The sequence below is a fragment of the Mytilus galloprovincialis genome, chromosome 9, assembly GCF_965363235.1.
Source record: "Mytilus galloprovincialis chromosome 9, xbMytGall1.hap1.1, whole genome shotgun sequence".
In the NCBI taxonomy this organism is placed as follows: domain Eukaryota; kingdom Metazoa; phylum Mollusca; class Bivalvia; order Mytilida; family Mytilidae; genus Mytilus; species Mytilus galloprovincialis.
The window spans coordinates 78,445,425-78,462,944 of NC_134846.1; the positions used below are offsets into that span (position 1 = coordinate 78,445,425).

Genomic DNA, 17,520 nt, shown 5'->3' on the forward strand with positions numbered 1-17,520 from the left:
CTGACCTGACAGGCACATGGAAAATTTTATATTCAAGTGAAGTGCGAACGAGTTTTAAAAACCGAAAATACCCAATTCCGTATACTTTACCTTGATTAATTTATAAAAGAGAGACAATCAAACTCATAGATTGAAAATAATCTGACAACGCCATGGCTAAAAATAAAAAAGACAAACAGACAAATAATAGTACAGACGACACAACATAGAAAACTAAAGACTAAGCAACGCGAACCCCATCAAAAACTAGGGGTGATCTCAGGTGCTCCGGAAGGGCAAGCAGATCCTGCTCCATATATGGCACCCGACGTGTTGCTTAAGTTATTACAAATCCGGTAAATAGTCTATATTCGGTAGATCACATTCGTGAAAAGGGAAGGGTATTGTAGTTACGACATATCCGATATCATCTATGAAACGGTTATTGCATAACGGTCAACCAACTTGTGATGGCGTCCGTAAAATTTACGAAGGGATGATTTCAACTTCGCCATTTGGAACTCTTGGTTTAATAACTTCCTTGTGAGCAGCAATTCTCTATCAAGGAAATCATGATAGGAAATACAAGCCCGGGAATATCGTGTCAATAGGGAAATTTATACTCCGTAATGTGCAGGTGTTGCTGGAATGTTGCTACATAGAAATAGAAAGTTCAATACAAGTGAAATAAAGAACTCCTATAACGTAGCTACTTTTTTAAAAGCAGATAGAATCAGAAAACTTTACAATTATCAAACTCAATGCTTTCTTAAGTGTCCAAACTATCAGAAAACATATTAAGCAAACACCACTATAATAAAAAAAAAAAATATCAATCCGGTTTATTATCAACATCAACATCTATTCGTTTGTAATCAGCTTTGAATGCTATCAACATTGGTACTGTAATAACTATGCAGCCTATCAATGTCCAGTTTGGCCATATTGATCCTAAAATTGAAATAAAAAATTATGAATAAATAACAAATGATACAGTACTGACTAAGGAACATCGGTCGAGAATGGTACACAAAAATGTCAAAACACGTTGGACAACACTGGAAACGCTCTTTCTAAAAAAAAAAAGATTAAACTGGTTTAGAGTGCACATGTCAGCAATACACAATGCTGAAACCGCGTGCACAATAAAAACTCAAAATAGAAAAAGATGTTGATGTGTTTTTCATGCAGTATTAGGTCAGTCCGTTTTTGACTAAATTCAGTAGAATTAAAACATAAAACTAAGTTCTTTCAAGATGAAAAAACTAAAAAAAAAACAAAACAACAAACATTTGAACACAGATATTCATTGAATATATGTGCGTTTTATTTCATTGTTGTTCGTTGTCTTGAATATATCTTTTTGTCATGTTTTCTTAGCTTTACCCTCTTTGTTTGTTATTGACAATAGGGAATTGAAATAAGTTTCTGATAGAATTCTTTAGATGAAGCATTTGTTATAAAAATTCTAAACAACGAAGTTTTCGTAATTATTTTCATTTTTTTATATAAATTAGGCCGTTAGATTTCTCGTTTGAATTGTTTTACATTGTCATATCGGGGCATTTTATAGCTGACTATGCGGTATGGGCTTTGCTCGTTGTTGAAGCCGTACGGTGACTTATACTTGTTAATGTCTGTGTCATTTTGGTCTCTTATGGACATTTGTCTCATTGGCAATCATACCACATCTTCTTTTTTATATTCATCTAATGAAAAAAAAGTTCACCAAATTGAAAGATAATGTAATATAGCGATTTACATTGATTTCCTTTAAAGTATCGCTTAGGTACTGATGCGAATATTTTTTTTAATAATACCGTATTTCTGCCTCCTAAATAAATATATAAAAATATCAATGAGACGACAAACCGGCAGTCCAAATTCACTTTTAATGGTCAGCTTGTTTTTTAAAGGTTAAGCAGCTGCAAATTGATAAAACAAAATAAATGTAGCGATCGTGTCAACGCTACAGCTTGCGTTCAATTCATGATTTATCAGAGAAAAAAAATAATGTTACGATATATGTTTCGGTGAAGTACAATTAAATGAGAATATTTAAGATACTTACCAATGTTTGGTATTAATGAAAGAAGTAAAAACATGCTTCCAGTTACATTTAATGCTAGTGTCAAGAGACCAGTCGTAACACCTTCCGCTATTGGATATGTTGTCTCACAGCTAAGTTCGAAAAATAGCGGCATTGCTCCGCCCACTAATGTACTTCCTCCAATACAAGTGAAATAAAGAACTCCTACAAATTAATGTTACAAGATAAAAAGGATTTTTTTTATAAATAATACTGCATTAAAAAAACAACCCCCCCCCCCCCCAAAAAAAAAAAAAACAAAAAAACTAGAGGCTCTTAAGGGCCTGTGTCGCTCACCTTGGTATATGTGCATATTAAACAAAGGTCACAGATGGATTCATGACAAAAATGTGTTTTGGTGATGGTGATGTATTTGTAAATCTTATTTTACTGAACATTCTTGCTACTTACAATTTTCTCTATCTGTAATAAACTTCGCCCTTTAGTTACAGACAGAGGAAAATATTTTGTAAAAATTTACAAAAAATTACTAAATTAATGAAAATTGTTAAAAATTGACTATAAACAATAACTGCATAAGGGGTCAACTGACCATTTTGGTCATGTTGACTTATTTGTAGATCTTACTTTGCTGAACATTATTGCTGTTTACAGATTATCTCTATCTATGATAGTATTCAAGATAATAACCAAAACGGCAAAATTTCCTTAAAAATTACCAATTGGGTGGCAGCAACCCAACAACCAGTTGTGCAATTCATCTGAAAATATTAGGGCAGATAGATCTTGACTTGATAAACAATTTTACCCAGGCAGATTTGCTTTAAATGCTTTAGTTTCAGAGTTATAAGCCAAAATCTTCATTTTACCCCCTATGTTCTATTTTTAGCCATGGCGGCCATCGTGGTTAGTTGGCCAGGTCACCGGATACATTTTTTAAACTAGATATCCCAATGATGATTGTGGCCAAGTTTGGTTAAATTTGGCCCAGTAGTTTCAGAGGAGAAGATTTTTGTAAAAGTTAGCGACGACGGACGAAGACGGACGACGGACGCCAAGTGATGAGAAAAGATCACTTGGCACTCTGGGCCAGGTGAGCTAAAAATAAAATAAAATTGAATGGACACTGGGAATGTGTAAAAGAAATCCATATTGCAAAACTAGCTGACTGGGTATAAAAATCCGTACTCACCTGTATGAGAATGTATGATTTTCGTACACATTAGCGTAAAGATGACAAAGAATAGTGCTGCCACAGAATACACTACAACAAGGAAGGACTTTATTCTTTTCATAAAAATGTCCGAAAATCTGAAATGTTTTCAATAACAAAATTAATAAGTAGCAGTCACTACAGTCCCTTCTCCTTTTCCCAAATGTGACCTACCGAATAAGAATTGTTACCGGGTTTGTACTTATACGAGCACCCTCGTTTTTGATGGGATTCGTGTTGATCAGTCTTTAGGTTTCTATGTTGTGTACTATTGTTTGTTTGATATTCTTTTTCTTAGCCAAGGCGGTGTCTGTTTGTTTTCGAGTTTGAATGTCCCTCTAGTACTTCGCACCTATTTTAATAAATTATTATTAAAACTATTTGATAGATTAAAAAATAAAATTACAGTTCTATGTAATGTTATACCGTAATTTACTGAGAGTCTGCAGAAGTCGACACCAATACAAATTCGTAATGTTAGGGTTTTCTGGAAGATGATATATTTAGTTAGATAGACAATTGGAATCTAAGATCAAACGAATCGCTTGTACAAGTATATTGACCTCAGTACACGCAGGAACTATTCACCTTTGTCGTTGGTACATGTATGTCCGTACTATCATGACTTAAATAATTTAGATAAATTTAGTTGACATCAAACAGATTTGGCTGTATTGTTGATGCTTATATGTTTTGATTCTCACATTTAAAAAAAAAAACCATTGTTAAACCCCTCAAAGTTAATCGACTGTTCCCTTATACAATGAGCTGTTCCCTTATATTTGGCACAACTTTTTGGAGTTTTGGGTCCTCAATGCTCTTCAACTTTATACTTACGGATATTCCATAACGGACATCCAACTTGTGATGGCGTCCGTAGAATTTACGAAGGGATGATTTCAACTTCACTATTTGGGACTCTTGGTTTAATAGCTTCCTTGTGAGCAGCAACTCCCTTTCAAGGAAATCATGAAAGAAAAAACAAGCCCGGTGTCATATGGTATTTTGAACCCCATGGTAAATTGACCCCGGGGTCAAAATACCGCTATGGTAAATTGACCCCCATGGTAAATTGAACCCTCCCCCCCTGTATGGAAAATTGAACCCCCATGGTAAATTGAACCCCCTGTTTTTTTCATCCTAGATGATTATTAGAACATTATACATTATTCTAAAGCTTATCATAGATTAAAAAATCATTTTCCATGATTAATTAAAAGAAATATCTTTGCTTGGTATAAGTACTCTAAAGTCTTTACCAACAAAATTTCATTCAAAATACTTATTGACACATTATAACAAGACCATATGTAGCTTGAATGCTTTAATTATTTGTAATTATAACATATGTATATATATATATATATATATATATATATATATATATATATATATATATATATATATATATATATATATATATATATATATATATATATATATATATAAGGGTAGTTTTGATTTTCCATGGTAAAAAAGGGGGAGGGGGTCAAAATACCATGGCAAAGTAAAATTTTCAAAATATCTTTTCCAGCAAGTTAAAAATACATACAAACTACTTATTGGTGTATTCTTACTACTTAAAAGAGTTAAAATTGTCAGATTCTTTTAAATTAAAGGTCTAGAGTAGGGTGTTCAATATACTGCAGGGGGGTCAAAATACCATGGCAAAGAAAAATTTTCAAAATATCTTTTCCAGTAAGTTAAATACATACAAACTACTTATTGGTGTATTCTAACTACGTAAAAGAGTTAGAATTGCCAGAATTTTTAAAATTAAAGGTTTAGAGTAGGGGGTTCAATTTACCGCAGGGGGGTCAAAATACCATGGCAAAGTAAAATTTTCAAAATATCTTTTCCAGCAAGTTTAATAAATACAAACTACTTATTGGTGTATTCTTACTACATAAAAGAGTTAGAACTGCCAGATTTTTAAAGATTAAAGGTCTAGAGTAAGAGCCCGTTCAATATACCGCAGGGGGTCAAAATACCAGGTGAAAGTAAAATTTTTAAAATATCTTTTCCAGCAAGTTTAATTAATACAAACTACTTATTGGTGTATTCTTACTACATAAAAGAGTTAGAACTGCCAGATTTTTAAAGATTAAAGGTCTAGAGTAAGGGCCCGTTCAATATACCGCAGGGGGTCAAAATACCAGCTGGTCAAAGTAAAATTTTCAAAATATCTTTTCCAGCAAGTTTAATAAATACAAACACTTATTGGTGTATTCTAACTACATAAAAGAGTTAGAATTGCCAGAATTTTTTAAATTAAAGGTCTAGAGTAGGGGTTAAATATACCGCAGAGGGTCAAAATACCAGCTGGTCAAAGTAAAATTTTCAAAATATCATTTCAAGCAAGTTTAATTAATTCAAACTACTTATTGGTGTATTCTAACTACATAAAAGAGTTAGAATTGCTAGATTTTTTGAAATTGAAGGTCTAGAGTAGGGTGTTCAATATACCACAGGGGGGTCAAAATACCATGGCAAAGAAAAATTTTCAAAATATCTTTTCCAGCAAGTTAAATACATACAAACACTTATTGGTGTATTCTAACTACATAAAAGAGTTAGAATTGCCAGCATTTTTTAAAATTAAAGGTCTAGAGTAGGGGGTTAAATATACCACAGGGGGGTCAAAATACCATGGCAAAGTGAAATTTTTAAAATATTTTTTTCCAGCAAGTTTAATAAATACAAACTACTTATTGGTGTATTCTTACTATATAAAAGAGTTAGAACTGCAAGATTTTCAAAGATTAACGGTCTAGAGTAAAGGCCCGTTCAATATACCGCAGGGGGTCAAAATACCAGGTGAAGGTAACATTTTTAAAATATCTTTTCCAGCAAGTTTAATAAATACAAACTACTTATTGGTGCATTCTTACTACATAAAAGAGTTAGAACTGCCAGATTTTTAAAGATTTAAGGTCTAGAGTAAGGGCCCCGTTCAATATACCGCAGGGGGTCAAAATACCAGCTGGTCAAAGTAAAATTTTCAAAATATCTTTTCCAGCAAGTTTAATAAATACAAACACTTATTGGTGTATTCTAACTACATAAAAGAGTTAGAATTGCCAGAATTTTTTAAATTAAAGGTCTAGAGTAGGGGGTTAAATATACCACAGGGGGGTCAAAATACCATGGCAAAGTAAAATTCTTAAAGTATCTTTTCCAGCAAGTCTAATACATACAAACTATTTATTGGTGTATTCTAACTACATAAAAGAGTTAGAACTGCCAGAATTTTTGAATTAAAGGTCTAAAGTCGAGGGTTCAATATACCGCAGGGGGTTCAATATACCATGGCAGGGGTGTCAAAATACCATGGCTGTAGTAAAATTTTGAACTCCCTACTATAGATCTTGAATTTCAAAAATTCTAGCTATTATAACTCCTTAACATGGTAATAATACTCTAATAAGTAGTGTGTATTTATTGAACATGATGGAAAAGATGTTTTGAAAATTTTACTTACCCATGGTATTTTGACCCCCCTGCGGTATATTGAACCCCCTACTATAGACCTTAAACTAAAAAAATTCTAGCTATTCTAACTCCTTAACATTGTGATAATACTCCAATAAGTAGTTTGTATGTATAAAACATGCTGGAAAAGATATTTTGAAAATTTTACTTAGCCATGGTATTTTGACCCCCCTGCGGTACATTGAACCCCCTACTATAGACCTTGAATTTCAAAAATCCAAGCTATTCTAACTCATAAACATTGTTATAATACTCCAATAAGTAGTTTGTATGTATTAAAGATACTGGAAAAAATAATTTGAAAATTTTACTTAGCCATGGTATTTTGACCCCCCTGCGGCATATTGAACCCCCTACCATACCCTTCAGTTTAAAAGATTCTAGCTATTCTAACTCCTTAACATAGTAATAATACTATAATAAGTAGTTTGTATGTATTTAGCATACTGAAAAAGATATTTTGAAAAATTTTACATAGCCATGGTATTTTGACCCCCCCCCCCCCCCCTGCGGTATACCTCAAATAAAAAAAAAATAATAGCCAATAAATTGGAAATTAAATTATCTGCAATACTATTCATCAAAAACAGGGGGGGGGGGGTTCAATATACCGCAGGGGGGGGTCAAAATACCATATGTGAAAGATGATCCCGGGGTCAAAATACCATGCGGTATGATGACCCTGGGGTCATTTTACCGCATGGTATTTTGACCCCGGGTTCCATTTTTAGGGGGTTCAAAATACCATATGACACCGGGAATAACGCATCAATTGGGAGATAACTATTCCGTAAGCAGGCACTGCTGGAATTATACTACATAGAAATGGAAAATTCACAAGTGGGAAGCTGAAATCATCCCCTTTGACGTATAGTTTTGTTTTCAACTGAAAGACACTATTTTTACTTTCTAAAACACCATCCTGTCATCGATATATCAGATTTATATATTTCATTTGCCAGCACCAACAGACTTATTGTGATTCCTTTTAATTTACTGTACCTTGAAAGAAGAATTCCAAATATTGTCCCGCCAATGCTTCCATAAAAGTCTAGCCAACCAGCTTCTTTCTATCAGATATAAGAAGAACATGTTGACGTTAGACATCTCTTGACATAAAAGAGTGTTTTGCATAACTTCTATACTATTAAACGAGAAGACCTCGTTTTGTGTGTCGCTTCTCTTCCTTCCACGATAAATAAATCAGCATGCCTCGGTGTTCTATAGGTAACACGCGTAGTCGCATTTGTCATTCATTCTTACGACTTGAGTTATTTTTGGAGAAAAACGACAAAAACGGAGTCCGGATATTGATTCCGTCATCAGCCTAACTTTAAGTCATAGACAAGACTTCCGGTTTGAAACATTCACAAGTACAACCAATCGTATGATAGATAACAAAAATGAAAAATAAATAAGCCAATCAGAGCGTTCTCCATATCATGATGATGGTGTTTAGATCGCAAGAACCACAACTTTTATACCTCCGGAGACAGGACAATTATTTTTCGCGTTTATCTACATGTAAACTACGAGTATTATTCTTTAATATATATAGAGACTCTCTGTATTCTTTGGAATGTTTACTATTTAAGGGGTCATACCAGTTGCATATATATTAAAATAAGTAGAACATGTGGAAACAAGAATGTATCCAAAGTACAGGGATGCCACATCGGCACTATATATTACAAAGGTTTAAATTTATTGGACTTCAACTTAATCAACAACTACCTCGACCAAAGCCTTTAACCTGAAGCCGGACAGACGGGCGAACGAACAAACAAACGAACGCACAGATGCACAGACTAGAGAACATAATGCCCATAAAGCATAACAATTTATTGTTGAAAGTCAAAGTAGTGATTTGGCAAAAATGAAAGTAGGTAGAGATTAGAGGGAGGCAGGACTTTTTGGGGACGTCAGGTCGTGTGTTTTTAAGCACGGGATTTGGTGATTGAACCTTATGGGATTAAGGAATATATTTTTCGATTGCGGGATCTCTGGATATGAATTTCTCTAAATTTTGCATTTCGGAATTTCATGTTTGTAACCCCGGGATTTCGGGATCAGGACCCCTCCTACCACCCCTTAGTTGGTCTTAGTCATTTATACAAGATTCATATCCTACCATTGACATGTTAATAAGGATCTCAAAAGAAAAAAAAACACTGATGGAATGTCCTAGAAGCATATTTTAATAAACTAATCAGTAATGGTCTATATATATGCAGTTACATTTCTTTCATATTTGAAAGTGGCGCAAAGGAAAAGAATAATTATGGTCTGAGGCCAGAAACACGAAAAATAATTGAATTCAACAGAAAGGAAACAAATATCGGACTTTGGAAAAAGAGAGAGGGCGTTTGATACCTTTTATGAAACTCGCGATACATAATATCTTTTACAAAAAATCATCCTACAACAGTTCACAAGCTGAATATGCCCGCAATTTCGCGAGTGTGTTCTAGTATATACAATAATTGCAAACACATTCACAACAAATTATATATTTATATGGTCATATTCTTCTACTTCAATGATCTTAAAAGTTGCTGTGATCATTCATGAGAGACCTTTCGCAGGTATCATTGGTGCGATTTTAATCTGATTTTTGTTTAACTTTCACCATACAAAAATAGATAAATAAAGGCAACTGTAGAATACCGGTGTGCAAAACCCATGAATCGATTGAAAGAAAACAAATCCGGGTTTCAAACAAAAAACCAAGGGAAACACATCAACTATAAGAGGAAAACAAAGGAACAACAGGAACAAAACGGTATTCTAAACTCTAAAACAATTTATAACATACTAAACGTTTGAAGGCATTAAAATTGCCATCACGTACCTGTGAGATTCCAAAAGGTTTCAAGTTTACATCTAACACCGACCCCCATGAACCATAGACTCCAGAAGGAATGGCAAACATAAAAGCAATGTGCCAAAATTTCAACATCCTAAAATAAACAAAGGAATATAATAGCCAAAACTTCAAGATCCGTAAATAAACAAAGGAATATAATAATACATATAATTCAAACAAAAAAGAACACACACACACACACACATCTGGGAATTTCATTAACAGTACTTTTCTGGCAATTAAATTTTGTAGTTTGTTCTGGACAGTACACGATGTAGGGTCTTCCTGTTCTGGTCATGAAGATGGTGCTTGAAATCTATCATGAAAAGATATTTCTTATTAGTTGTTAGTGGCTTTGAACTAGCTGTCAGATAACTGCGAGTACTCTAAGATCTGTTCATTGTGTCTTTTTGTGTCGGGATGTATCAGTACCCGGCAACGTCTACTTGTATTTTTTGTCCATCTGATGAGTTAAGCCTTTTTCAACTGATTTTTATAGTTTGTTCTTATGTTGTACTGTTATACCACTGTCCCAGGTTAGGGGAGGGTTGGGATACCACTTACATGTTTAACCCCGCCACATTATTTATGTATGTGCCTGTCCCAAGTTAGGAGCCTGTAATTCAGTGATTGTCGTTTGTTTATGTGTTACATATTTGTTTTTCGTTCACAAATAAGGCCGTTAGTTTTCGCGTTTGAATTGTTTTACATTGTCTTATCGGGACCTTTTATAGCTGACTATGCGGTATGGGCTTTGCTCATTGTTGAATGCCGTACGGTGACCTATAGTTGTTAATGTATGTGTCATTTTGGTCTTTGGTGGATAGTTGCCTCATTGGCAATCATACCACATCTTCTTTTTTATAAGACGTGAGGATGTCTTTTCACCAACACATCAGCGGATTGGTCTTTTGATAATAAAATCTGAGCAATAATGACAAATGTGTTTTAACTTTTTATGTTTTTATGCAACTTTTTTTTCTCTCTTACTTGAAGAGTTTTTTGGTGCCTGCTTTAAAATCTGTTCGCTTCATACCAGCCGTTTCACTAGGTGGTGTTGGAGGCGCGTTAGGGAAATATATGAATACAGTTATCATCAATAAAGCTGCCACTCCAAATTCTGAATTCAAATCATATTTTAAATGAAATAGAAATTAAAAATGATAGTTAACATAAATTCACATTGTATGTATTAGAAAATTCGTAAGTTAGGTTAGTTTTTTATACTCACTGTTTTAATTTCATGTGTCTTATATATGAATTGAAATATCGTTTTTCAAGATATGTTATGTTATTATTTACGTAATCAAACGTTTGATATTTTTATGAATGCATTTGTTAAGTAAATAAAATATGTTTAATTCTAGTAAAGCCAAAAGAGGTCATGTTTAAATTAAAGAAAGAAAAAAAACTTAAAAATCTAAACATATAGGTTAGAAATATATATTGTACATTTCCAACTATAAATCCCTTTGTTGGGTATTTTTTAATGTACCATATCCAATCCATTTGGTAAGTTTTTCCTGTGTAAGCAAGATCTATGAATAGACAGATGTTTTAAAGACATATTCAACTTATTTATGTAAAGACTATTCTAGATATACTAATACACTTTTTGTTTTTGTCAAACAGAAAGCAACAAAACTTATAAAGATATACAAAATATATGATGTCTTCATTTGTCTTACTCCGACAACTTCCTATAGAGAAACATTTTTTTTCTTTGCATAAACACAAAAAAAAAAAAAGAAAAGAAAAAGAACACAAACCCCTATACAAAAATTAGGCGGGACCAAGTTTTTATTAAAGGTTTCTGCACCATTATGCCAACCACTATTGTTAAGTTTTATTTTCAATAATGAAGTCAACTGAGTTAGAGCCACTTCATATTTGATAATATATCTAGACAGTAAAATGCAGAGTTAAACATACCTATGTAATTCAACAGCATTATTTCATCTCGGAGTGTAGCCAGATCTGAAGGAAAGTACTTCTCATATGCGTTAATTGTCCAAAAGCAATGCTCGTATCGATCAAAATGTGATATGATTCAAAGAAATATGTATTAAACTTTTATAATATTAAAGAAGTTCAGACAAAAAATCTTGTCTTCATTGATGAAAAATAGCTTAGATGAAACCATAAATGTTGGAAACCAAATCATAATTTGCAATTTTTCAATTTCCAGTGCCTTTAATGGTCATTACAAATGAAGTTGGAATGGTACAGTCTTCCAATTGTTCCCGAACTGCATATTGATGGGCTGGCCTTTGACATACCAATACTATTGATGAAAATGTAATACAAATAGTTATTGCAATCTATACACAGAATAACTCCTTTAGAAATAGTTAAGGAGATTCACTCTTGGAGTGCCTATGTTTATCCCCTTTTATGGTTTAGGTTGTAGAGTGTTCGCGTTTCGCAGTATTAGTAGTTTTCTATGTAAATAAACTCATCATAGATATCAGGACTAAATTTTGTATATACGCCAGACGTGCGTTTCGTCTACAAAAGACTTATCAGTGACGCTCGATTCCAAAAAAGTTAAAAAGTCCAAATAAAGTACGAAGTTGAAGAGCATTGAGGACCAAAATTCCCAAAAATTTTGCCAAATCCAGCTAATGTTTTGTCATATTTGTCTGTGTTTTGGTCTTTTTTTTCTTGGCAATTGTATATTCATGGTAAAGGATAAGATTTTTAACCGTTTTCTAGACAGCCTGTGAACCATTTTATGGATCCTTTTAAGTGGATGATATAAAAATACTCACTTGACAATAATGTAGAATTAGCTGAATAACAAGTGCTGATATTTCTACAAATTAAATTATTGTACTGGATTTAAAATTTAAATGACATATTTTAGTCATATTGTGAATTGGTAAGAATGGCAAGAAAATTCAGCAAAATTTTGTTTTTGTTCATTGAAAGAATATTTTGATATTTAAGTACATCAACATATGTACTTGGGTGTAAATTCAAGATAAAATTTAAACAAAGTTACCTTGTACAGTTAATATACTTAGGTTCCGATACAACTTGTGGACCTGAAATGGACAAAACTACTTCTAGTATTATTTTTCAACAGTAAATAAGTTAAAACGAGAAACGTATATTTGATATTTATGAAATAAAATTGTTTACAAATCCCCACCACTAATCTAAAAGGTTTAGATGAGTCTTATGTAGACAAAACGCGCTTATGGTGTATTTAATTATAATCCTGGTACCTTTCATAACTAATTATATGAACTTCTTATGTTGTACTGTTATACCACTGTCCTTGGTTAGTTGGAGGGATGGGATCCCGCTAACATGTTTAACCCAGTCACATTATGTATGTATGTGCCTGTCCCAAGTCAGGAGCCTGTAATTCAGTAGTTGTCGTTTGTTTATGTGTTACATATTTGTTTTTCGTTCATTTTTTGAAATAAATAAGGCCGTTAGTCTTCTCGTTTGAACTGTTTTACATTGTCATTCCGGGACCTTTTAATTTATAGCTGACTATGCGATATGGGCTTTGCTCATTGCTGAAGGCCGTAAGGTGACCTATAGTTCTTAATTTCTGTGTCATTTTCGTCTCTTGTGGAGAGTTGTCTCATTGGCAATCACACCACATCTTCTTTTAACTTAAAAGAATTATCTTAGTTCCTAAGTATGATTATGTATGATTTTAAATCACTTTATATAACAAATGATTTATAGTCAAAGCGAATAAATAAAATCTAAATTGCAATAAGGTGTCCTATATTTTACAACTATTATTTTGCATAAGGATATGCATTATGTTGGGAAATAACTAAGATTTAACAATATTAATATGTCATTAGTCTTAATAAGAGGAAACCAAAATAGTATCAAACTTTCAAACAGTCTCATTGCATATTCAAAACTGTTTATTTTTTTAAGAAAATAGATTGAAATTACTTATAAATACCTATAATAAAGGCCACTGCACCCCCAACAGAGGTAAACAGTAATGATATAGCCGTTGCCGTAGCTCTTTCATTAGGCGGGAACCAGGTCTCTGATAACAAAGAAGGACCTGCAAACGCTACAGTTCCGCTGACTCCATTTACAGTCTGGCCAATCGAAACCAACCTAGTGAAATAAATTTTATTGTTGAAGAAGATATAATTGTTAAAATTTACATGACGAGGAATACAGGTTATATGGTGCAATACTTGTATATTTATTGATAAATAAAGGCAACAGTAGTATACCTCTGTTCAACAGTCACAAATCGATTGAGAGAAAACAATTCCGGATTACAAACTAAAATCGAAACACATCAACTGCAATGTATATATTTTGACATTACATAAAACATATTTTTTCTCAGACTGTTAATGATTTATGTACACTAGATCTATTGGATGTGTACTTCATGGCTGTTTCAAAACGAAGAAAAAGAGGGACAAAAGATACCAAAGACATATTCAAACTCAAAGTCGAAAGCACACGATCACTCCACGGCCAAAACATATAAAATACAAAAAGACTAACAACAGTTTACAAAGCACAACAAATAAAACTAAGACTGAGCAGCATGAATCCCATCAAAACCATAGGGGTGGTCTTAGTTGCTCAGAAGGGGTAAACAGATCCTGCTACATATGTGGCACTTGTCGTGTTGCTTATGTAAGTACACATCTGATGATAAGTCTAATTCGGTAGATCATATTCCGGGAAAAGATGACTGGACTGTGGTTATGACTATTGGAACACATCCGCCGTCATCTGTCAAACAGATATTTCATAACGATCAACCACCTCGTAGTGTCGTCCGTAAAATTTATAAGGGATATCAATTTCAACACTTGGAACTCTTGGTTTGATAGCTTCCTTGTGAGCAGTAATACTCAATCAAGGAAATCAAGCCCTGGAATATCATATCAACTTACAGATATATACCCCTTATACAGTCGCTGCTGGAATAAGGCTTCATAGAAAAAAAGATTTCACAATGGGGGAGCTTTCGTTTTAAAGTATTGGTTTCAACCGACCGCCATTGTTAATTTCAGGATGTAAGTCGAAATTTAAACATTGATTTATTTAGATTGAGGACATCAAATAAAAAGCAGAAAGTGATGCGTACTTCTTTTCTTTCGCCCCTGTTGAAGTGAGTCTGATACTTATATATAGTCTTACCACGTGGCAGTAGACGGTTCCGATGATAAACATCTACATCCTGATCCTACAGCGATTAGAAACGTTGCCCACATCATTGACGTTCTCAGGCCTGTTTACAACAGTAAAACATTAAAAATTGATTACGAATGAAAAACAAAGTTATGATTTCATAAACATCAGATAAATCATATGCTATTGAACAGATTACACATTTGTACCTGGAATATCTTCTTTTTGTGCTAAAAACAACTGAGGCATTTTTTGCCTTGTGGTTGAAGAACAGTAATGTTTCGAATAATTCAACATTTTATAAACAGTAAATTAACATATCAATGATATTTTATGTACTTATACATCCTGTCATTGTGTTATTGTACTATGGTAAATTTGTGTATTTTTGTCTTTAAATTTAATTATTATGCTTGGTCTTTATACCAATATGTACTTCTTGTTTACATATTTGTTTTTTTTCTTTAGTGATTAAGATTATTACAGAATGTTGACTGCTGTATTTTAGACATTTTTACCTATTATGTCTGTTTGTTTTGTTCCCGCATTGTTGTCAATATGAAGGAATTTGATGCGACTGTCATACAAGTGAGAGGTTTAGCTAGCTTGAAAACCAGATTCAATCCCCCATTTTCTACATTAGAAAATGCCTGTATCAAGTCAGGAGTATGACAGTTGTTATTCATTCGTTTGATGTGTTTGAACTTTTGATTTTGCCATTTGATTAGGGACATTCCGTTTTGAATTCAGTATTTTTGTGATTTTTTTTATGTCTACAAAAAAATAAATCATTATAAAGTAACCCTCATGGAAGAAACGTCCACCAGTAGTGGAATCGAACAAGGGTTGAATACATCATCATAACTAGAGTGATATGAAAAGGTAAAATCATGAATGTTATTAGGCATTCACAATAAAAATTTCTGCAACATTCAAAGTGGGATAACCGGCGACATCGAAAGTGAACAGTAACCCAATTATAGATCTAGAATGAACAAAGATTTGTTTAATTGTATAGTTTGATAGATGTATGCAAAGACATCTGTCAATTTCTATTCTCAATATAAAAAAGCAACAATTCACATTTCAAATATTTGAAAGCTGTTTTTTTTAGTTCTTTGTTGTGATTTGATATAAATGTCGAAGAAGTTTTCTCATAAGAAGAAGAATAAAACAAACAATTATTCTTAAACGATATATCAGAATCAAAATTACGTGCTGCGTATTGGTTAATAGATTAAATAGAATCAAATTTACGTGCTGCGTATTGGTTGATAGAATAATTATTCTGTTTATTTTCCAACCGCATCTAAGTAGCTAGCTATAAAACCATCTTTTTAACATAAGGGAATGCCTGTAACAAGTCAAGAATATGACATGTGTGATCCATTCGTTGGAGCATTTGATTTTGCCATTTGCCAAAGGACATTCCGTTGAGAATTTTCTTTGTAGCTCGGCATTTTTTATGGTGTATTTAAGCTGTTGATTTTGTCATTTGATAGGAGACTTTCCGTTTAGGATTTTTCTTGAAGTTCGGTATTTACGATATTTTACTTTATACATATAAAACCTTTTTGCGTTGGTGATTAAGGACTGACAATATATAATATATTTCTAAAACTGCTAATTTATAAGTAAGAAAGTATTTTTCATTAAAATAAAGTCAAATCATTGAACTGTTACAAAATGAACATATACATGTTCTTAAAGAATGGAACACAAATTATAAAAAACAAAAACACATTGAACAGTATGCAAATTGATAATTAGTTTTATATCAAATCATTAATCTGCCATATCAGATTGGAAAAAAAGAAAATTAGCATGGCATTAAAAACTTACAAAACTTTCTGTAAACTAACCTTTTAGATCTAACATCCATGAAGCTGGAAGTATACAAATTATACATGATATGTTCCCAAAGTTAACTAACATATCAACCATACTGTCCGACCACTGAAAGACAGCTTTAGCTGATTGTGCCACGGGTCCATACCCCACCCATATAACGTTCTGTATGCAGGACAATAACGAAAGGCAACTCAACACATACCAACGGCTACGGTAAAGCTTAGGTTTTGTGCAGTCATGTAACAACTGCACGTCCATTTCATTATGCACAACGTGTGAGATTTTATTATTAAATGTATTATTTTAATATTATCATGAAATAACTAGGTTATATTATTGTCCCGTTTATCTTCAATTTTATCTGTATGTTTCGATAACAAAAATCTGGAAGGTGATCCGACGTTTTGGTCACATGGGCAAATTGTAATATATAGATGAGTTGAAAATAGCAGTCTATTTTCATTTTAAAATTTAAAAGTCAAAATTCGATGTTAAATAATTTTAAAAGAAGTACTGGAAACAAACGATATCTTTATCTCTAGTCAGCATTTGTGACACTGGCGATGAACATAAACTTATGCAAACGTAAACACAAGTTCCGTGCAAATATTGCTAAGTCATAAACATATGAAATCATTTTTTTAATAATCGGTATGTCATTTTTCTGACAAAGAGTAAGCAAACCGACATAATTGGTCCATTCGACTTCATTTAGGAAATTAGTATTTTTTTTGCGTATGCATTCCAGAAATGATGACTAAATTTCAATCAATACTCTTCCGAATTTAAACGTATAACTCAACGCTTATCTCCCTTCTATCGTTTAGAAATATCTACATCAACAGTTCACGTTCAAACACTAGGTTAAGAAATAAATGGACCCAACCTCACCCTTGCTATCTCACTTATTTAGTACGACATATGCAA

General features: G+C 32.9%; 1 protein-coding gene across 1 annotated transcript; it reads right to left on the bottom strand.

Moving 5' to 3' along the window:
* Nucleotides 1–796: 796 nt before the first annotated feature.
* On the bottom strand, nt 797–16,900 carry LOC143046044 (solute carrier family 49 member 4 homolog). Its single transcript, XM_076219006.1, has 12 exons — nt 16,605–16,900; nt 14,752–14,842; nt 13,538–13,701; nt 12,605–12,647; nt 12,372–12,415; nt 11,533–11,577; nt 10,591–10,720; nt 9,586–9,694; nt 7,737–7,804; nt 3,222–3,340; nt 2,051–2,233; nt 797–930 (listed from the first exon to the last, which is right to left on the bottom strand). Exons 1-12 carry the CDS (start codon nt 16,849–16,851, stop codon nt 812–814), a joined length of 1,362 nt encoding a protein of 453 aa, XP_076075121.1. The 5' UTR covers nt 16,852–16,900; the 3' UTR covers nt 797–811.
* Nucleotides 16,901–17,520: the final 620 nt, after the last annotated feature.

Coding starts and splice junctions, on each gene's coding strand:
- LOC143046044 (XM_076219006.1), bottom strand. CDS start 16,851: ATGGACGTGCAGTTGTTACATGACTGCACAAAACCTAAGCTTTACCGT. Junction 12,648..13,537: donor TGCAGTGGCCTTTATTATAG/GTATTTATAAGT, acceptor TGTCCATTTCAG/GTCCACAAGTTGTATCGGAA. Junction 10,721..11,532: donor AATGCTGTTGAATTACATAG/GTATGTTTAACT, acceptor ATTTGAATTCAG/AATTTGGAGTGGCAGCTTTA.